Source organism: Cinclus cinclus, chromosome 14 (genome assembly GCF_963662255.1).
Source record: "Cinclus cinclus chromosome 14, bCinCin1.1, whole genome shotgun sequence".
Classification (NCBI taxonomy): domain Eukaryota; kingdom Metazoa; phylum Chordata; class Aves; order Passeriformes; family Cinclidae; genus Cinclus; species Cinclus cinclus.
This window is the reverse complement of record NC_085059.1, coordinates 16899761-16921387: the sequence shown is the minus strand read 5'-3', so window position 1 is coordinate 16921387 and position 21627 is coordinate 16899761. Positions and strand designations below refer to the sequence as shown.

General features: G+C 47.3%; 1 protein-coding gene across 1 annotated transcript in view; it reads left to right on the top strand.

The window, feature by feature from the left end:
* Window positions 1–21627, top strand: part of ADAM19 (ADAM metallopeptidase domain 19) — a 32326-nt gene that overhangs the window by 6959 nt on the left and 3740 nt on the right. The window contains exons 4-21 of the mRNA XM_062502165.1: window positions 5833–5911; window positions 6958–7034; window positions 8972–9164; window positions 9590–9655; window positions 10920–10991; window positions 11824–11990; window positions 12878–12962; window positions 13208–13347; window positions 14511–14688; window positions 15516–15605; window positions 16796–16991; window positions 17241–17349; window positions 17838–18030; window positions 18596–18676; window positions 19406–19514; window positions 19617–19752; window positions 19971–20037; window positions 20586–20792. Coding sequence (XP_062358149.1) covers window positions 5833–5911; window positions 6958–7034; window positions 8972–9164; window positions 9590–9655; window positions 10920–10991; window positions 11824–11990; window positions 12878–12962; window positions 13208–13347; window positions 14511–14688; window positions 15516–15605; window positions 16796–16991; window positions 17241–17349; window positions 17838–18030; window positions 18596–18676; window positions 19406–19514; window positions 19617–19752; window positions 19971–20037; window positions 20586–20792 — 2245 coding nt within the window. The remainder of the gene's footprint in view (window positions 1–5832; window positions 5912–6957; window positions 7035–8971; window positions 9165–9589; window positions 9656–10919; window positions 10992–11823; window positions 11991–12877; window positions 12963–13207; window positions 13348–14510; window positions 14689–15515; window positions 15606–16795; window positions 16992–17240; window positions 17350–17837; window positions 18031–18595; window positions 18677–19405; window positions 19515–19616; window positions 19753–19970; window positions 20038–20585; window positions 20793–21627) is intronic.

The window sequence follows — 21627 nt, the reverse complement described above, 5'->3', positions numbered from 1 at the left end:
CTTCTCCAGGGGGTGTCCCTGCCTGTGGGTGAATCCCTGGGACAGCCTGGGGCTGTTTGTTTCAGCTCTTTATTTCTGGTCCCTGCACTGGGTGGCAGAGCCCCAGTGAAGATGTGCAGGAGCTGCCTGAAGACACAACAAAGGAGGTCCAGAGCCCATCTGGTCTGACCTCAGGAGCCAACAGAAAATTGTTTTTAGGCCACTCTGATTAGGAGCAGTATCATTTCCAGGCTCTGCTGTCCCCACCGGGTAGGTGACAAGCACTTCCACCCAGCCTGATGCTCTCAGTGGTGCACTGAAAGACCTGTGTGTCACTTGTATTCCAGTGTTTCCAGCTTTTTGCACATTTCCAGGGCCTTGCCTACCAACTGAGTGAGGAAGTTGCTGCCTGTTTCTGAGCAGGAAGGATATATGAGATTATTCCACTGATGGGCTGCACATCATCAGTGTCTAATGGGCTTCCTTCATGGGCAGGGGTTAAGGGTTATGCAGAGGGGGCAATTGAGTTTATCCTGCTCTATTCTCTCTTGGACTCATCAGAAAAACAGGGGTGGGACCTGGAAAGCCACAGCTGCTCTTCACCTTCCTGATTCCCTCAGGATATTCAGTGATTCCTCTGTGTGGGGCAGAGAGGAAGAGACTGGGAAATGGAGCCTTTAAAATCTTTTGTGCACAGACTCATTATCAGCCAGTTTTCCATTTATTTCATTTCCTTTTTCCTCTCTGGGCAACCTTTATGGTTCCTATTGGTAAGCCAAGGCTTATGTGACAAATCTTGCTTGGGTCCTGTAACATAATTTACACAGTGAATGTCACAGATGCTGTGGGTGGGAGAAGTCTTTTAGTCTGTGAGCTTTCCTAGGCCTTATAAATGGCTTGTTTAGTTCCACCTCAATAGTTGGGAAGCCACTTTTTCCTTCCAAACTGCTGTGTTTACACAATAAACATGATCTTAGCAAAAGCTCTAGAGGAAGGGAGCTTAAGAGCTCCAGGATTCATCTGGATGGAACTCACCAAGAAAAAAAATTGGATTTCATTGTTTTTATGAAGTGCCAGATCTTGACTGCAATATTCCAGAGGCTTGAAATCTCCCATTTCCCACTAGTGGTGGATATGGAAAGCAGGCCTGCCTGCTTGTGCTGTCATGAGTCATGTGTTGGTGGTATTCAAGATGGGGCCACTTCAGGTTTTGTTAATAAATTCTGGCTTTAGGGAACATTTAAGTGACTGAGAGGCAAGAGCTCGCATTCTCCTTCTTACCCCACTTGGATCCTGTTGAGAGGCAATGGAGTGGGACCACAGATTGTAGATGGAAATCTCATGTCTAAAGTTTCTTGGGAAAATCAATTCCCTCCACCCCCAGCTGCTGGCAGCCTGGGTGGACAGATTTATTGTGATTTGAGGAAAGGGACATTGAGAGAGATGCAAGAGACTGCAGGCTTCACTTCTCTTGGTCCTACAAATGAAAAATCAATGTTTGTGTTTCTCATGAGAGCTTCATGGGATATTTAGCTTTTGTTTTTGGGGAGGAAATAAAAACTATGTCCATCTCCTAGATACTGCTGGGTATTTCTAAACTGGCAGCTGTTCATGCAGACTAGCCCCTCTGTAAAATGATTCCAAACAAGGCTGCTGATGGGACAGAGTTATTAAAAGTCCTTCTTGCCCTAATTAGTAAGAGCAGCAGAATGCTGCTGGGGCACTCTGGGTGATCTCAGGCTGGTGCAACTGAGTGTGTTCATGGCAGCCCTGAGCTCCCCTTGGGCTTGTGCTGAGAAGTGATGTTTTATAGCCAAAACTGCTCCCATTTATCAGGAAAATAGGGGTGAGGTTCTCCTCTGTCCTAGAGCAGCTGGGAAATGTGCACTCTCTCAAGAGGACATGGTCCTGTGAGCAGGGTCCAGCTTTCCTTCTGCTGTTTTTGGGAGTGTTTGGGTGTGCCGTGCAGCCCCTCTTCCCCCAGCTGCTCCTCTGTTCCTCAGCAGTGGCCAGATGAGCTGAAAGCCATGTCCCTTCCCTGTCCCCAAGTGCCACAGGGGCAGCTGCCTGCCAAGAGAGTTGGGCTTGCCCTCAGCCTCTCCTGTTGAAAGCCACCAGAGTCCACGAGTGAAGCGTGTGACCCCCTGGCAGAGCATCCCAGGCTGCCCTGTGCTGTCAGCTCTGCAGGCAGGGAGCAGCCCAGGGAGGAAGGCTTCGTGTCAAACACTGATCTCATTGACAGGCTGCAGAGGGACCAGCACGGCTCCGCCGGCAGGAACCGGCCCAGCCCATCTGTCCATTATGGCACCGAGCCACTCTCCCGGCCTTTGGCTCCCCAGCTTTATCCAACCTGGCTCCCAAAGCTTTCTGGGGAGCAATTCCTGCCAAGAGCAGGCTATTCCACCCTGAGCTTGGAGGCTGAGCTGGATCTTGAGGGTTCACTGGTCTTGCCGAAAGCTGGTCCCTGTTGGAAAGGTGTGAGGCTTCTCTAGAACATCCCAAGTGCTCGTGTGCAGCTTTCCTGGCCCCAAACCAGCTGCAGCTGCTATCGAGCTCCAACAAAGGAGGCTGCTCCTGTCCCAAAGCAGCTTTGTCTCTGACTTCATCAATTCTTCATGCTGATAACTCCTCTAATGAGAGTCTCTGTGCTGCCTTTTAGGAAGATGATGTGTGCTAGCGATGTGCCAGCTGCCTGACTGGATCTCAGAAGCCTTTAAGTGATGTTATTTTGCATCCAGACTTTTGCAGCTTCAGTGTGAGCTGCTTGAGAAGTGGTCACTGAAGCATGTAATGTAACTGAGAATGAAGAACCAAATTGTGCAGGTTTTTTTTCCAGACTCTCCTTCTCCAGCAAGGAGATGAACTTTGTGTTCTTCTGGAAACTTCCATCAGTGCTTTGCAGGGCTGAGCTCCCCTGGTGTCAGCTGTTCAACCTGGCAGGGATGTTGTCCTGAAATGATGGCAGAGAAGGTTTTGGGGTATGGGTGTTTCTCTGCTGTTTATCTGACTGGGAAAAGAGAGTCAAGACTGGCTGATAACTTTGGTGCACTCTTGGTGACAAGGTTTGTTTGCTGTTTATTTACGGCTTGGTGAAAAGCTTGGTGCTTGCTAAAAAAGTGAGTTGGGCTGGGAATGAAATTTTACAGGCTCAAAATAAGACACCAAGGATGTTGCAAGATGTCCTGTTTTTCCTCTTTCCTCACTGCCCTCCCCACCACACCTTGTGCAATCCCCTGTTATAGCCCTTTCTGGCAGTGCTGCAAGAGCCCCAGGCTCTCCCTACATTAAGGCTGGGAACTGTCTTCAAAATAGGACTGTTTCAAGCTCAGAATAAAAACTGGACTTTTCTTAGGGACCCTGTGGTGTTGAGTAGGATTCAGCTGGTGCAGAGAGGCTTGGGTGTTGCAGCAGGGAGATGACACAGGCTTTCAGCTGAGCAGCTGCATAAGTCTTCCTGAAAATTCAAGCAAAGCTCCTTAATCCACTCGAGGAGGGGCTGGAACCTGAGTGCAAGTGGGAAGGGATGTGCACACCCCTTGTGCTGTGTGGCCTCATCCTGTGCCCTGGGCTCTGGTGCTCTGCACCAGGGCTGGGCAGGAGTCACAGCTCTGAGGAGCCTCCCAGGGGAGAGGAGAAGGGGAGATCAAGTGGCTATTCATGGCTAATGCTTTCCAAGAATAAAAGAGCAGGAGGAAAACACAAGCGTGCTTGTTTGGGAATGAAACAAGCAGGCTGTGCAAAGCCTCAGCTACTGGAAATCCACCGTGTCTGGCTTTAATAGCACAGGGCAGATGACACTGCTTTACTGTCTGCCCCTGACACAGGCCAGATACCTGCCAGAGCATTGCTCAGGGCAATTTCCTGCGAGTTAATGCAATCTGTTGATTAAATATTTGTTTCTTGTGCCCTTGCTGAGCTAGCTGCTGCAGTCAGGGAGATGAAGGGAGTTATGTTCTGTGGGATGTTGCTTATCTTGGGTTTAGAGACCTGGGACAGCTGAATGCAGCAGCCTCGCCTTCTGATGATTGATCTGGTGATAAGAATTAACACATCAGAAAGACACAAAATGAGTTTTCCTGGGCTATGCTGAACTTTAAAAGTGGAGATAAAAGGCTGTTTTCCTGACATCAGATGCTATCAAACACAACAGTGGCACAGTTGTCTGTTGTTAAGCTGTGGGTACTTGTTCAGCTGTCTGAGCCTTGGGATGCCAGGTGGGTGAAGCTCTTTCAAACACCGATAAAAGGCTTTGTTTCCTGTTGTTCTGGTGTAATTTAATTAGATATCACAGGCACCCGCTTCCTTTTATAAATGGAGATACTTTCAAGGTTGATAAGATCTGACTGACAAGTACCAAAAACCAAGATGGAAACATCTTTGTGTTTTCTTGTGATACAGCTTTCTTCATCCAGCTCAGAGAAATCAGGCAAAGAAGAAAACTTTTTTTTCCTACTTTCTAGCAGTTTAGCTCTAAAATCTGGTGCATGGCATGCTCTAAACAGGGATGCAAAGGGACTGAGCTGCAGCTGCATCTGACAATACGTTGCCCAGGGTGCATGTAGCATCCTCATGGATGGCAAATGTGGCACTTTTGGTGGCCTGACAGCACCGTGGGATTGCTGCAGGGGAGTGCTTCATCAATAGGGCATGTTCTGTGATCCTGCTCCAAATTTTTGCAAGACAAACTATTGTTTTTGAAAACTGCTTTAAATTTACATTTTATGGCTGCTGAGATGGACACAGGATATGACCTTCTTGGTTTGGCCCAGATTTTGACTTGCTGTACTTTTACATCACTGTTTAACAAATGCAGATGTTTAAAAAGGAGAAGGCTGTTTCCTCTGGAACAAAATCAAAATGCTCTCTATTCAGTGCACAGGAGCTCCTTTTATAGGCTCTTGGTCTGATCCGGGGTTGAAGACAGGGAGAATATTGTGTACATGCGGATGACATGAACAAATTCAAATTGGGGAATCAGCATTTTCGTATAACAAAGATGTGAATTGGCTTCTGGGCAGCAGTTGAAATGCAGATACAGATTGATTTATGATTGTACTCAGATTTGGGCAGTGGAGACAGTCTGGGTTTGAGCTGAGGATTCACACTAGCACCCAGACGTGTCCTGAACTGACCTGTGTTGTGCTTGCTATGCTGGACTTTGTGCTTTGAATTTAATCCCAGTGTATCTGGGGCATAATTTGGCAATAGAAAGAAAACTCTGCACAGATACTTGTACACATTAAGGCTTAGTGATTAGGTTGGGATGCTGAGTCTTTAAAAGTCCTCATGTAAAACTGAGTTGTTCACTTGCAGCTTGCTGGAACTGGATCTTGGTGCCTAATTGAATTCAAGGCCAGGCTCTCTGTTATTGTTTTGATTTAATAAATGGCTGGAAAGAGCACTTAGATGGCTTGTGGGGCCCTTCCAGAAGAGGATGTGCTCTGTGAGAGGTGCTCAGCTCCCACCAGGGCAGCAGAGAGATGGAAGTGGCAAGGTCAGATGTGCCATCACAATGTGCTTTGCACAGCCCATGGTGATGGTCCTGCCATGGATTCTGGGCCACCAGGAGCTGCCACTGCTCCCTGATCATGAGCCTGGCAGGAGGGGCACGCTGAGAGCAGAGTGAGAGAGCACAGCTGGTGTCCTGTGAATCCCTGTCTCTCACCTGCCAGTGACTGCCCCAAATCCACAGCAGGAGTGCTTCACAGCAGGAGGAATATTTACACTGACTTCAGGTTAAATCTAGCTGATTTTCCAGCACCCCTAAGAAGCAGAAATCCAGGTCAAAAGAAAGGTCTTAGCATATTGATTTTTAAATTTACCCTTCTTTCACCCCCTCCACTGTGTCTGCAGAAACCTCTTTGCACCAGGCTACACCGAGACCCACTACAGCCAGACTGGCCAAGCCCAGAGCACCCCCCTGACCCACACGGTGAGTGCAGAGATCCTTCCCTCCTGTGCCTGCATGGGACACCAGGGCTTGGAGAAGCTGGTGAACCTCTTCCTCCTAAGCCTTTTTTTTTGCTTTTTGTTTGTGGGCACAGATCCCCACAGCTTTAAGCTAAAGGGGAGGGCAGTCCAGCCTTCTGATCTGGGAGGTTCCAGTGGGAAAGTTGCTCCATCCCCCAAAAATGGTAAAAACATCTTTCTGTTTTGCCTGAGCTCTGTTACGAGAATCAAGGTCAGCCACCAGCATCGCTCCCCTCTCTCTGGGTGCTGGGGAATTGTTTACTCCTCACACTGCTCACCCTCTTGCTTTTAGTTTTGCCACCAAGTTCCCCACGCTGGGGACCTTCCCAGCCTTTGGGGAAAACAGTCCCTATAAGCCTGCTCCCGTTCAGTATAAAACCCCATAAATTACTGATCTCACACAGGCTTGGCTGGCAGTGCTGCAGCAGCACAAAGATGTGCATTGGTCACAAAGCAAAAATAAGAGATAAAATCCCCATGAGATCATCTTTCCTACTGCTGCCCCGGGGTGAGGGGAAGGGATATAATGAATATGTTGGTGTTTCTGCCCCAAAGCCTCCTTGTCCCAGCCAGAGGCTGCCTTTGTCTCACCAGCAGCCCTGAGACTGGGGCTGCCCCAGTGCCCACGGTGTCAGCTCTCCGGGGCTGGAGCCACATCCCTTGGGGTCTGACCCCGGACCAGCTGCCATCGATGGCAGCTCCTGCCACGGGCACAAAGCTTTGGGTCTGCCCCAGTGCCGCAGCCATCCGAGTCCTTTCCCCGGGGACTCAAAGCTCTCCATTTTTTTGCTGGCAACAAGGAGCTGTTTGACGCTCTGGCACGGGCAGCACACGGCAGCTGAAAGGCCAAATTTCGCTGCGGAGCCTCAGAGATGTAGAGGCGGTGATCAGCTGCCAAATGCAGCGGGAAGGGAACGATTGCGGAGTGTCGGGAGCGTTCTGGTGGCGCTAAGCACGGCACATGTGCCGTGTCCATCCCATCCAACCCTGGCTCCCCCTGCCTTGCAGGAACACTGCTTTTACCACGGGGTCGTGCGAGGCTGGGAGCGCTCCAGTGTCACGCTCAGCACCTGCCGAGGGCTGCGGTGAGTGCCTGGAGCTGCGGGAATCTGGGAATGCCACTGGGAATGTCTTTGGGAATGGCCCTGGGAATGCTCCTGGGAATGTCCTTGGGAATGGCCCTGGGAATGGCCCTGGGAATGTCCCTGGGAATGTCCCTGGGAATGTCCTTGGGAATGGCCCTGGGAATGTCCCTGGGAATGTCCTTGGGAATGCCCTTGGGAATGTCCTTGGGAATGTCCTTGGGAATGTCCCTGGGAATGTCCTTGGGAATGGCCCTGGGAATGTCCCTGGGAATGTCCTTGGGAATGCCCTTGGGAATGGCCCTGGGAATGTCCTTGGGAATGCCCCTGGGAATGTCCTTGGGAATGTTCCTGGAAATGCCCTTGGGAATGCCCTTGGGAATGTCTCTGGGAATGCCCCTGGCAATGTCCATGGGAATGCCTCTGCCCAGGTGCTGCCACCCCTGCTCTTCTCGCAGCAGCCTGGCTGCCCTGGTTCTCTCTGAGTGGATGGGCCAGCTCTCAGAGGCCACCCAACCTAGGCATAAAAAGGGGCATGTTGGGAAAAATGCAGGAATTGGGGCATCATTAGTACCCATGACCTCTTCCTAACCATGGACCCTTCCCCAAGTGTGGACTGCAAGGACTGAGTCTAACTTGAGCCCACTGCAACAAAAGACTCTTGTCAGTGACTCAGGGCTGCATCTGTCACAGGCAGGGACAGGACTCACCACATCACAGCCCAGTGCTCTACACTTGTGCAGAAACCTTCCCCCAGTTTCTCACAGCTGGCAATTGTTTTGGTGTGTTTTGGGGCAAAGTCTTCAAGTCTGAGCTCTCCCTTGAGTTGTCAGCTCTGCTCTCTGCTTTCTCCCTGGGTGGTGCCAGGGCTGTGTGTGTAAAACCTTTATTTTGGGAGTAATGGAGTCCTCGGCTGGAAAAGGGGGTCTGTGTCCTCAGCCAGGACTAAATGTAGAGGTTTGTTGTGACCAAGGAGCTGCACTGATTTACACCAGCTCAGAGTTTGTTTCCAAAACATCACACAGGCTTTATTGACATTAGTGGTCATCTGCTGTGGAGCCCGGCTGGAAGTTGTGCTGATGGGACTGGCTCCAGCCAGGAAACAGCCCCTGCCAAAGCAAACCTGAGACATCTTAGTGAGTGTAGCACAGGCCAAAGGGCCCAGTGAGATAGACAGGACAGTGCAGCCACCTGTGGCTTGCAATAAATACTCCAAAAGCAAGAGCAGTCGCAGGTGTGCTGTGCTTTCAGCCTGTGTTTTCCTAGGTTCTGCTTTCCAGCTCCAGAGGGACAGAGATGCTCAGTGTGCCTGTGCAGAGGCTTCCTGCAGCCCTGAGCTGTCAGTGTCTGCTGGTAACTCCTTGGTATCTTTTCCAAACTGCTGGGGAGGCTCAGGAGCTGAGCACACGTGGCTGTTCTCACTCGGAGCCTGCACAGTGTGGGTGGTGCCCATCAAGCCACACATCTAGAGGGCATCACACACAGATTTCCAGCTCTCCTGGCTGTAAGATGCTCATTGAGAAAACTAGAACCATCTGGGTGTGTGCATGACCCAGAGACAACTCTGCTTTTCCTGTTGACAAAGTCTTCACATTTTTCAGGTCAGATCTGTTAAAGTCAAATTTCTTCTTTTGGTAGAAAAGCTTCTGCTCAGTGCCCCTAAAGAAAAAGCTGTAAGTTAAATTTCTCAGCTTGCAGTGCATGCTCTAATGGCCTCTCAATGTCTGAGGCCCACTGAATGGATTTTACTATATGGAAGCTCAGGGATTTCCCCCTCTGAACGCAAAATACTCCCACCCTTTTTATTAATGAACTGGCTGGCCTAGTAAGGTTAAGTGTCTTGCCATAGTCAGATGGGAGCTCAGCAACAGCAGAAGGATTTGTCTCTAGTTGCTGTGATAGTAATTAACTTTCCCTTTTATTGCTTCCTGTTTCAACAGAGGACTTATCATATTGAGCGACAATTCCAGCTATATCTTGGAGCCAGCTCCCAACAGCACAAGCCAGCACTTGATTTACAGGGTGGACAACCTGAAGTTGCAGAGAGGAGCTTGTGGCTACCAGGGCACTGGGGATGCAGCTGAAGATTGGCTCAGGAACTTCACAAGTGGGATGAAATCACCAGGCCAGAGGGTGAGCAGGGCTCAGCCTCAGTCCATGCACGATGCTCCAAATATCCCACCTGTTCCTTAGGAGCACAGCTGAGAAAGTGAAATGAAGGATGATATTTAAAGGGTTTTCTAACAAGCTGATGGTGAAACAGTGGCTCCAGCAGGGAGGTAAATGAGTGTTGGGGGCTGTGGTGGCTGTAGCTGTTCCTACATCTGATACAGGAACAAAAGGTGGGCTGAGGACAGGCTTGTGGGCACTTGCTGTAGCTATACTGACCTTGGCTACCCTAAATCAATCACGTTTTGAGGTCCCTGTGCATGATGGGGTGGGGTGAATGGCCAGTGAGTAACAAACTGGGGAAAATGACCTCTACATATATTTTATGAAGAGTTTCTTGGAGAATATAGGGGGAGTAACCCAATAACCCAGTGTCATTACTGCTGCAGATGAAACGGGACACCCTGCAGGCTACAAAGTACGTGGAGCTCCTGCTTGTGGCTGATTATGCAGAGGTAAGAAATGGGATTTTTATACCCATGGAGCACTGGGCACAGAGTATCCCACCTGCAGCTTCTCCTGGGGCAGGGAGGGCTGCTGGGGCTCAGCAAGTTTTCTCTTGCAATCCCAGTGGTTCTCAGCAGACAGGGAGAGCTGTGTCTTGGTTGCTTTTGTCCTGGCCCGGGGAGAGATGCAAGTTGTGATTTGGATGAGGGCTGATTGTCAGTTCTGGTTCTCCAGGGTAATAGTGGTCAGTCCTAGTTATGACTGGGAGAGTCTGCCTTCAGAATAGGGAAATTTGGGGGTTTCCAGGAGTGATGTGCTTCTAACTGCAGTACACTTAATCTCTAGAGAAGATAACCATGATTACGTTCTGCTCTGAGCTGCTAGCAAATATATAAATAGACATTTTTAAGGCTCCAGATCACAGAATAGGTCTGGGAGAAGCTGAGTGAAGTCAGAAGTCCCTCCCCCATCCCCAGCCTGGATGGCAGGCCAGACACTGACAGTGCAAACCACACAGTGTTTTACTGATTGTTTAATCTCCAGCACAGACGGGAGCCAGGCTGGTCCTATCCATAATTTACAACTTGAAACTCCAGTAGGGAAAACCACACAGTGCTCTGGGCTATAATTTATTCTGAACAAAGCTAAAGAGGCAGAACCTATTTTGGTTTCTCTGTTAGGCTGCAGGACACCAGTGATACTGAGAAAACACATAATACCCAGGAACTGCCATATGTTGTTCACCATTTGATCAGAAAAACTGGGACAGTCTCACAGTGTTAACTGCCCTTTCTTTGCTGTGTCCCTTATAAGTAGAAAAGTCACAGATTTTGTCATCTGTTAAACAAAAATATGAGCATTTTGCCACTTTGCTAAAATTAACTCATTAATTGCCAGGTGGTTTAAATAGGCAAATTGGTTGGATGAGTGAGACGTGATGAGAGCTCAGGCAGCCTTGACCTCAGACATGAAGTCCTGTTATCACACATTTTACCTGGCACATTTGCCAGTTCTTTGTTAGCTCCTGGCTCTGGGGGCACTGGTAATTTTGGGTTGTTCCACTGTGCCACCACTTGAGTACCATCACTGCCATGGTGTGTCAGGGATAAATTCTGAATATACCTGTACTTAAACATTTCAAGTCACCTGTGCAGTGCAGGGAGACTTCACTTCATAGTTACCCTCTTATTTCCAGAATAATATGGTTTGTTTTAACACATTTCAGCTCTTTTTAGCTGCCTTGGTGCTGCCTGACATGTTCTTTTTGTTCAGTTTCAGAAACATCGTTTCAGCATCGAAGCAACACGGCAGAAATTAGTGGAGGCTGCTAATTATGTAGATAAGGTGAGATTGGTTGTGTGTAAAGGGAGGAAAGCAAGGCTCAGATAATGAAATATGAGAACTAATTGGGTCAGAGGAAGGCTGGCTTTTTGGGAGAAAGAATAATGTCTTGGCACTTCTCCCCAGTGACTTGGGGACAGCATCTTCCAAACAATTGTTTTGTTGCAAATCCAGAGCAGGGTGGGGGGATCTCCGTTCCTTGGAGCAAGCATGAGCACCTCGTGTTTTGCTACATCTTTGTAGGTACTGTTACCTAAGTAATGCTTTCTGAAAAGGGGCTGAGGTATTCACTTGAAATAGTAGAAAACCTGGGAAGCAGAGCTGGAAAGAGCTTTCAGAAGTCATCCCTGCAGTGGTATCTAGTGCTGCTGAAGTAAAACTTCTTTGTTTTTCAGATCTACTCCCTTTCTGCTCCCCTTAAACTCATTCCACCACTCCCTTCACCCCACTACTCATGAATGCTTCTCCTGTTTGGTCTTGACGTGGACAGAAGATTATTTCCTTACTCTTTTCAGGAATTTTGACATATGACAATTTTGCATAGATGAAACAATATGTCAGTCTCCAGTCTTCATTTCTCCAGATTATGTCTTTGCCATTCATTCAAAAATGGAAGTTCAATGTCTCTATTTCAGTTGAGTTTAGGTTTTTGGGTGGTTGCACATTTTTGTCTGCAGAGCTCAGCACTAAGCTGAAATGCACTTCCAAAGGGAGCATCTTCTCTGGACATAGGGATCTCTAGTAACAATTAGCAGTATATATTCAAGATTTAAAATATAGTAAAAATAACTTTATGGTGCTCATTTTATCATCTCTTTTCTTTTCTGTATCTTAGTTTTACAGGGCCTTGAATATCCGGATTGCCTTGGTAGGCCTGGAGATCTGGAATTATGGGGATAAATTTGATATAACAGAGAATCCCTACTCTACCCTCAAGTCCTTTCTGGCCTGGAGTAGCAAAGAGAGGCTGCACAGAAAACATGATAATGCTCAACTAATCACGTAAGCTCATTTCTCCTGTTTTTGAGACAGTGGTTTGGGTGGCTGGGAAGCCAGTTTGTACCATTTTATCCTTCCAGGATTTCAAGTGGCTTTGTGGAAAGCACTCATTCCTAACCCATCCCACTGACACATGGAGTCCTGGTGCTGGGAGCCAGTTGATGATGGCCTGTGACTGATGGGCCACTGATGTCATCATGGCCAGTAGCCTGGCCAGCAATGCAGATGGCATTGCAAGAAAGATTTGCAGCAGTTCTCAGATCTCTTTACCTCTTCCACGGAAATCCATGCACCAGGATGGGTCAGAGGACCTGTTAGGGCTGATATGCAGAGATACAATGCCTTTTTCCTTGTTTCCTTCGGTTGGTTTTTTTTCCCCTTTAGCGTTACTGTATTTCCTCTCCCTCTGGTCATGTCCTGAGCACAATTTCCAGGGCTCCAATTTCAAAGATTCTGTAAGGGCGGGGCAGAATTCCAGCTCAGAGGCAGGAGCAGAGCGTGGCTGCACCTCAGAGGTGTTACCTACTATTCTCTCAAGTCCCCAAATCCCAAGCTGACAAATTTCAGGCTTATGGTAAATTAAGTATTTGCAAACAGTATTCAGCTAGGCATCCAGAAACAGTCTTTTCTGTGCTAGTTGCAAAGCTCAGCAGGAACACTTTTTGGAACCAAACCATTATAAAAAATAGGATTGTCTGGCTGGCCCATAAAACAGAGTAGCAGTCCAAGATAAACAGACCTCAAGGCTCTGTAGCTCTGCTGTGATGTCCTGCACTGGAAGCCTCTATAAAGACACTGTGTAAGGAGCTGTGCACTGCAGGGTGCATTTCTCTGCCTGCCTCCTCGAGTGCCTCAGTGCCATTTCATGCTCTTTTCTGGGTTGATTTCAGGGGTGTGCCCTTCAAAGGTACCACAGTAGGCTTGGCTCCCGTGATGGCCATGTGCTCTGATTTCCAGTCAGGAGGAGTAAACATGGTAAGTAATTGCCAATATCCAATATAAAGCTTCTTGCCAGCAGTGAATACATATGATAGATGCCTCCTAAGGCCCAGGGAGAAAGTATTTCCTGTGAAGTTCTCCACTCACCTGTTCATAGGCAAGAATACCTTCAGTAGATATTTTCTATGTGTACAAATGAGAAGGTCCCCTCATCCCACTGACCCAGAGGTGCACAGGACAGGCACAGGTAAATGTTGACTTTCCTCTTTGACTTTGCACAGGACCACTCTGATAATGCCATTGGTGTTGCTGCTACCATTGCCCACGAGATGGGACACAATTTTGGCATGAATCACGATTCTGCTGGCTGCTGTACCACCCCTGCAGCAGATGGGGGCTGCATCATGGCTTCTGCAACTGGGTGAGTTCATCTTGCATGGGCTCAGGGATGAATGCAAAGGGCTTTGTTACAAGAGCCTTGGAGTAAGAACTAGAAATGTAGAGTGAAAGTGGGTTTGTTGCTGCCTGCTGGAGTCAGTGTTTATAGATAAAAAAATCGCAGGGACAAACCCTGGGTGATGGAGCAGTAGCAATTTAGTATTTCCCAAGGAAATGATTCCTGTCTGAGACTAGCCTAAGGTAATGGCAGCATTTAAAAGTGGAGCTCTGAACTGTCAGGCAAAATGAAAATTTTCCTGTTCCCTTTTCTTTAGAATTCTCCTTGTTTTCTAAGAGCCTGTTTTTAACAGGAAAGAAGTCTTTGAGAGAAAAGGGAAGCAGAAGTGGCTCTAGAAGCCCATATGAATTCAGAATTTGATTTTGGATGAGGAAACAAAAGAAATTTCTACAATGCAGTCACGAAACATAAACCCATACGCTTAAAGCCACATTAACCATTTTCACAAACCTTCCTCTGTTTGAACAGTTTGTTTTGTTTTTTTTATAAGCATCTTCTTTTATGTGCATCATTTCCTCCAAAACCATTTGGGTGAGAAGTGAAGGCACAGTGGTATGCACATAGAGCACACAACATCCACACACATGCACAACAAAACATGGAGTGCACAGGCGTTGTAGCAACTAATTCATTTGTTATAGAAATTAATAATGTGGAAATTAATAATTTATGTTACAAACAGTATTCACATTCTTCAAAATGAGGTGGTAGATAGGAAAAATTAATATTATTTTTAGCAGTTAGGCTCATGGGCAGTTATTCACAGGCCAAGTGCTGGATTCTCAGGCTTGTTCAAGCAGTTAGGAATAAGCCACAGCTCCAGTATTGAGGAGAGGACAGCCTTGCTTGTCAGAAATCACAGTCAAATGTAACTCAGCATATTTTAGTTCTATAAAGCTTATTCTGTAAGGCAATTATATCATTGAACCATCTTGCAGTGCAGTCTCACCTTATTTTCAGGTGCAGTGCACAGGATATCACAATCTGCTTTAGCACAGTTCCAAGAATTTCAGGAAGAGACCTGTGTCTTTTGGCACTTGTCAGGATTTTCATGTGCTCCTTTCTGCTTCTCTAAACCATTGCCCAGACCTGTCTTCATTTTTTTTTTCTACCCTGTTCATATTCAGGCATCCATTCCCCAAGGTGTTCAACCAGTGCAACAGACAAGAGCTGGAGAAGTATCTGCAGTCTGGTGGAGGCATGTGCCTCTCCAACATGCCAGACACCAAAAGAATGTATGGTGGAGGGAAATGTGGAAATGGCTACTTGGAAGAGGGGGAGGAGTGTGACTGTGGAGAGGTGGAGGTAAAAAGTGTTCAGATCCAACTGTTTGGGGTTTAGTGGGACACAGTGTTTTTATTATGTATTTTGTAAATACAGTTATGTGATCTGTAATCAGCTTTCGTTTGTGCAGGAGGCAAAAATATCTTCCCTTTATGTAAGTGTAAATCAAGGTTCTTAGATATTACATCTGACTTCACAGCGTGAGGCACAATCCATCCCAGAACCCAGGGATGGTGTGGTCCAGGGCTGAACAGAGGTGATTAAAACTCAGTTTGAAAAGGAGATTAAAAAGTGATTTTAGGTCACAGAATCACAGATTTATTTAGGTTGCAAAGGACCTCCAAGATCATCAAGTCCAGCCTGTGACCCATCATACCTTGTCAACTGAACCACAGGACTGAATGCCATGTCCAGTCATTTCTTGAATACCTCCAGGGACAGTGACTCCACCACCTCCCTGGGCAGCCCTCCCCAATGCTTAACAGCCCTTTCAGAGAAAAAAATTCTTCAAGACGTTGCAGTTTCATATATAAGTTCACTTTACCTATGGCTCCACTCCTGTTAAGGACAGGACTTCTCTCAGCACTGCATCTCCTTTCTGCAGATCCATCCTTTGTCTCATAAGAGAAAAGGGAGCTGGAGCCAGCAGCCCAGACTCTCCAGATGTGATAAGCACAGCCAGCTGTATCCCATCAGAGGGTGGATGTGCAGTGCTGGCATTCAGCTCGTGCTGGGTACCGTGAGATAAGGTGGAAGGGAAGGTGTCTCTGCGATTCGTCGTGTGAGAGAACAGCAGCACCAGCCTCAGATCTGCCCTGTGAACTCTGCTGCGTCTCTCTGTCTTCCAGGACTGCAGCAACCCCTGCTGTGACCCCAGCACCTGCTCCCTGAAACCTGGTGCTGAATGTGCCCATGGCAGCTGCTGCCATCAGTGCAAGGTGGGACCTCTGGGTTTTCCTAAGAGGAAAGGGAATAACAGGGGTGCAAGTGTGAGGCTGAAAACTGGAAGAGGAAGTTAAACTCCAAGTATGGAGTTTAACTCTTCACCTGGTTTGGTTTTTTCTTTAGCTGCAACAGCCTAGAGTGTAATCAAACTAGTGGGGTCATTTCTTCTGTCTGATTAAATTGACTCGTGTGATATCCCAAGATGATCTGTGAAGGCTGCTGGAGTAAAGTCTCATTGCCTCTCTTAAACACTGAGGGATAAATCAGAGTTGATATTCTCTCCATTGGCTCTAGAAGAAATCTGGATAGAGCTCTTGGAGCAAACATTTCCTCCAGGGATTAGGCTGGATGCTGTATTTGCTCTGAACCCTTTTTTCTGGGTTGCAGCTGAATTCCTTTAGCTCAGGTTCTTGCTGAAGAACTGCTGGCAAAGAGTATAATTTAAAATCTCAGCTTTCCTTATAGTGACTGGTCAAAATATGTTTCTTGTTTTGGAGCCAAAGATCTCAAATTTGACAGCAAATAACCTCAAAAAAACCCCCAAAAAACATGGGCAAATATTTCTCTCAAGATCACCTTTATGTTTGCAGATTGAATGCATGCTCTTTCTGATCTATCCTGAGCATGGGGAAAACAATTTCCAAAAATTCACCTGGGCTCACTTTGAACAATGTCCCAGATGTAACTGTGAATGCCCTTTGTTTTCCACATGTGTGGTGGACAAAAGAAGAATGAACTGAGTAAATTCATAAGCAAGGGAGACATAAGTTATGCATCAGGAAAATTCCTCCAGCAGCAATGACAGGCAAACACAGAAACAAACTTCCCAGCCAGGGAGGGTTTTGAGAACAGATTACACAAACATCTGTCAGAAATAGTTCAGGTAAATTGGATCTTACCCTAGGGTAGAGTGAGATGGATCAGTGTCCCCATGAGGTCTGGCAGCCTTACATTCCATGCATGATCTCATCACTACCTGGGGAAGGGATCCAGTCACTAATTTTGTTCTACACTGCTCACACAGCTAATGAAGTCCCAGAGGCACCAGTCATTGCTGACCTCAGAAAAGCCTTAGACAAGGAGGACCAAGTGACACACTCATGGTTCTGCCTTATCTACAGACATGAAACCACAGAGGAGCCAAGCAATAATTCTGCTTTTTTTTAACACTGTCTCTTTTTAGCTGATGTCTCCAGGAACTCCCTGCAGGAAGAGCTCAGGACTCTGTGACCTCCCAGAATATTGCACTGGCGAGTCCCCGTTCTGCCCCCTCAACTCTTACCAGATTGATGGGGCTCCCTGTGATGGAGGAAAGGCTTATTGCTACAGTGGCATGTGCCTCACCTACAGGGACCAGTGTGTGCAGCTCTGGGGGCCTGGTAAGGACTGTCTGCAGCAAAACACGCTGTCCTTTGAACCAGCAAATGCTCTACTCCTCACCCTGTGCAAGGCAGGAGCGCCTTCTATACCTGCTGGTAGCAGCAGAGTCTGAGGAGCCTTTTCTCCTGCCTTACTCACATGGAGGAGGCAGCAAAAAATTCCCCATGCTCCAACCATTCCAGAAAAAGGACAAGTGAGTGGTTGGCATGGGGTGAGATGAAGCAGCCACTCGAGTCTCTTCCGTGCAGGAGCACAGCCAGCACCAGATGCCTGCTTTGAGAAGGTCAATGCTGCTGGAGACATCTATGGGAACTGTGGGAAGGACATCTACGGGAATTACAGGAAGTGTGAGATGAGGTACAGAGCAGAGTGGCAGCCCAGAGTTGCTCACTGGAAAAGATGTTTTTATATGTTACAAAGTTATGGGTCCATGCATTGGTTCACTCCCTCCCTCTGCCTCCTGTGAAACCAGCTGCATCCTTGTGGGACTTGGAGCCCTTACAGCTGAAGCTTTCAGTTCACCATTTTCAAACATCTAGTTGATATTCTTCCAAAGCAACAGAAGAGGGGGGATTTTTTTTAATCTCTTAGATAAACATAGCTTTCTAAAAAAGACAGAATTTTCTCAGTTTTACTTTTGATTTTGTTGAAGTTGGCCATCCATGGGGACTGTTGGGTGATACCATCAGTATCCATCAGACATTGCTGCTTGGGATAATTCTTGGGAGCTGCCTGCTCATTTAACAGTGACTCAGCACTGCTGCTTTAATTTACATTTAGAGCTCATGTCTGCAAAACATTCAGCAAGCCAGGAATAATCACTTCAGCCTTTCCTTTGAAATCAGGGATGCTAAATGCGGGAAGATCCAGTGCCAGAGCTCTGCTTTCAAACCCCTGCAGCCCAATGCAGTGCCCATAGACACCACAGTGAACAGGCAGCGCTGCCGAGGGACCCACGTGTACAGATCTGACAGCGAGGAGAAGGAGATGCTGGACCCTGGCTTGGTGTTGACAGGAACAAAATGTGGGAGCCATCATGTAGGTACAAGCCTGGAGTGCCCTGGGGGAGATTCAGAGTGTCTCTTTTCCACCAAGAATGTGCTTTGTGGTTATCAAGCTAATATTTTTTTACATCTAATGCTTTTCTAGGAGATTTCTGTATTTGCTAGAAAAATAATTCCTTAGAGGCTTTGGAGAAGCAATGGAAGGACGCACACCAAAGGCTTTATGTCTCTGCCAGATGAAGCTCAGGGCTAGTGCTAAGTCTGGGATTTGCTGGTTGGTTGAAGTTGTCTCCCTTAAAGATGAGGCACAGTTGGAAACCAAGACATGTGAGAGCTCCTTCAGGGACTTGTGGCTATGGCCAAGCTATTGCCAGCTGAGCTCCCACTTCTCTCTGATTCACATTGGCTGGGATTTACAGTAGTGATTAATTGTTCGCTCGGGAACCAGGTTAACTTCACTTCCTGTTATTCTGCCCCAGGGAATTAATTAGTTGTATGTCCAAGGTGTCTGGGACCTGCAAGTGACAAAATAGCACAAGGCAGTGACATGGTAGATAACTCAAAGAGCTAACACTGGTTTTTGGATGCTTTCTGTGCAGGTTTGCTTTGAGGGGCACTGCCAGAACATGTCCATCATCTTTGATTCTGAGAGCTGTAGCAAGAAGTGCCATGGGCATGGAGTAAGTGTCCTCTTTTTCATCTTCATTCCAGGCTGAAGCAGGATGGGCTTCCATTCTTCTGTGGCTGCTCGTTCAGCTCTTTTTATACCTTCCTTAGGTTTGCTCTGGATTTTGGCTTCTTGGCTATTAGTTTGCATATTTCTTTCCTGTTTGATGCATTTTCTGGTCCGTGAATGTCCCTCTGATATAGGGTTAAAGGAGGTCTCTTGGAGGGATATGAATTGCAATAAATGAAAAACAAAGATTAATCTTAAAGCAAAATATCCTGGGTCCAGTTTAGATTGAATAGAAACTATCAGACTTACTAAGTGTTACAAAAAGTAACATTTAGGGCATTTTATCCCAAATTGCTTTGGGATAAAGCCCCCAGGGGATGAGAAGAAAAGACAAATACCAATGAGCCAAACTCTTAAGCCTGAAAAATAAGAAATCTTCACTCGATGAAAGGGAAAACTCATTTCCTTCAGCTTAGACATAAGAGAAAGGCATTTCTAAATGCTGCTTTTCTGCTGAATTTGGGTTATTTGCACTTCAGCTGAAGAACCCTTGTCTTCTGGAGAGAGAGAGAATTTCTGAGGAAATGAAGGGCACTTCCACTCCCTGAAGAAAAGAATTTCCAGGCACACAGGAGTCTCTCCTGTAGTGTTTAATTCAGCAAGGGCTTAATTTGTTTTCACTTGCAGGTTTCTTAGTAGCTTCCACTTCATTCTCTGAATCTTCCCACCCCAGGTGTGCAACAACAACAAAAACTGCCACTGCAACCAGGGGTGGGCCCCCCCGTTCTGCAACAAGGAGGGGACAGGAGGAAGCTTGGACAGTGGTCCCCCTCTGCCTGAAGGTGAGAAGGACCAGCTCTGGGGCAGGACCACATCAGAAGGACTCGAGCTGGATGGGAGCAGAGAGTTTTCCATTTTACAAACTCTTAATTTCTTGTTCTCAGGCTCTTCAGCGGTTGTAATAGCTCTGGCAATCCTGGCTCCCATTCTCCTTCTCAAAGGAATCTTGTTTTTATTCTATTATCTGAAATGCTGGGGTAAATTTGCCATCTGTTCTTTGAAGAAGACACCTCAGTTCAGGTAAGTTGTCAGTGCTGCACCTTGTCTGCTTGTCCCCCCTCCTGCCAGGACAGAAGGGGCACTGCAAATGCTGTGAGGATTGTCACTAAACTGATTTGTTGGTATAGTCACTACTGGCTTCTCATTTTTTCACTCCAGTGAAGAAAAAGGAGTAAATACAGGAAAATAGAGGAGAAAACATATCAAGTCATTAACACTTTTCTTTCCCTCATTGTCAGCGACACCTCTGGAACTGGGCATGCAAACCCTGCCTTCAAGCTGAGAACGCCCCAGCAGCAGAGGAAGGTAAGGGCAGGGTCACCTTCCTCCTGCAGGGCAGAGATGCAGCTGCCCCAAGGTGTGGGATGTGGTTTCCCCTCACACTGGAGTGAGGGAGTGGCTTTATCAAAGGATGGGAAAAGGAGACAGACATCGCCCATGGCTGGAAGTCAGCGTTAGCTGAGTGTAGCACCTGTTCCTAGTGATTTCCTCAAAGGCAGGAGCTGGGATCTGACCAGGCCTGTGTGGCTGCTTGTCACTCCTGCTGGATCCTCTGTTGTCACAGCCCCCATCTCAAAACTGGAGAAATGGCAAACCCTGGGTTTGTTTGCAAGTGTCACACTGATGCCTGGATTACTCTGTTCTCTTGATTTCCATTTCTGCCTCATGATCCCAAGCTGTCCCAGTCCATCTAATCAACACTTACTAGACATACACGTCAGATTCTGGTGTTGCAGGCAATATTTTCTACCCTGTGGCTCATAGACTTCACGTAGATCCTCAGAAGCGTCACAGCGAGTATAAAGCATTGTTTGAAGTGGAAATACATGAGGATTTGTGGCTCTGTTGCACAGGTGATTGGCTTCCCTGAAATCCCACCCAAACCTCCTTCTCAGCAAGCTCTGGGGCTCCAGATGAGCAGGCAGCAGCCACCCAGCTTCTCTGGCAGCCCCAGCTGCAGCATGGGGCAGCCCGTGGGACCAGCGCTTCCGAAGGACATTCCCCGAAGGACACCCCCAAGCAGGCCAGCCCCTCCTGCTCCCAAACCTCCAGCTCCTCAGGTATGGAGTCCTGCTGCTGTCCTGTAGATGCTGTTTGGTGGGAGGTTTGTTCTGGTGAAGCCTCTCGCCCCAGGGGAGCTGTTAGTCTTGACCCAAACCGACCCCCTCTTATGTGAGCATCCCCTCCATGAGGTTATTTTGAGGGTTAAAAGGAAAGGTTTGTTTCTTTTGCTGACAGCTCTGTTCTAAACTTAGTATGGAGTCCACATTCTTACTGGTAAGTCACTCAGACTGACTTAAAGCCATTTAGAAAAATAACATTGTTCTATTGGGGCCCACAAAGAAGCAAAGGGCTCAGTTACAGCAGGTAGCAGGAGGCTGGCTCCCAGGCAGTCTCTCTCTGAAGGACATAGAGGAAAACAAATCCTGTGGAGCAAAATCTTAGTGAAAGGGTTTTGTTTCTAGCTCCATTGTTCCTGTGAACAGCCAGCATTTCAGCAGGAAAGAAAAATAAAACAAAAGCAGGAAGCTGAGTTGTCAATAAGGAATGGGTATCCTTCCCAGCTGCTTGTTGACAAGTTCCCCATGATCTCCTTTGTGTTCCCTCCCCAACACATCCAGTCTCTTTATCTCAGTCAGCCTTATGAGATGGAACACTTTTCATAGGATTTCCACAAGAAACTTTGCTGTTTCTGGGTTAGTGGAGGACCACGAGTCGGGGAAGACACAGGGAAAATAATGTCATTTTTTGAGAGTTGCAGTGTGCTTCCTAGATGTTTGCAGCATCTGCCAGATTTGCTCTCCTGCTATTCCTATAGGAACTCTTCAGACCTGGCAGTTGGTGGAATTTAGGCTGCCTTGTCCTTCCTGAAGTCACAGGGCAAGATCCTTGGAG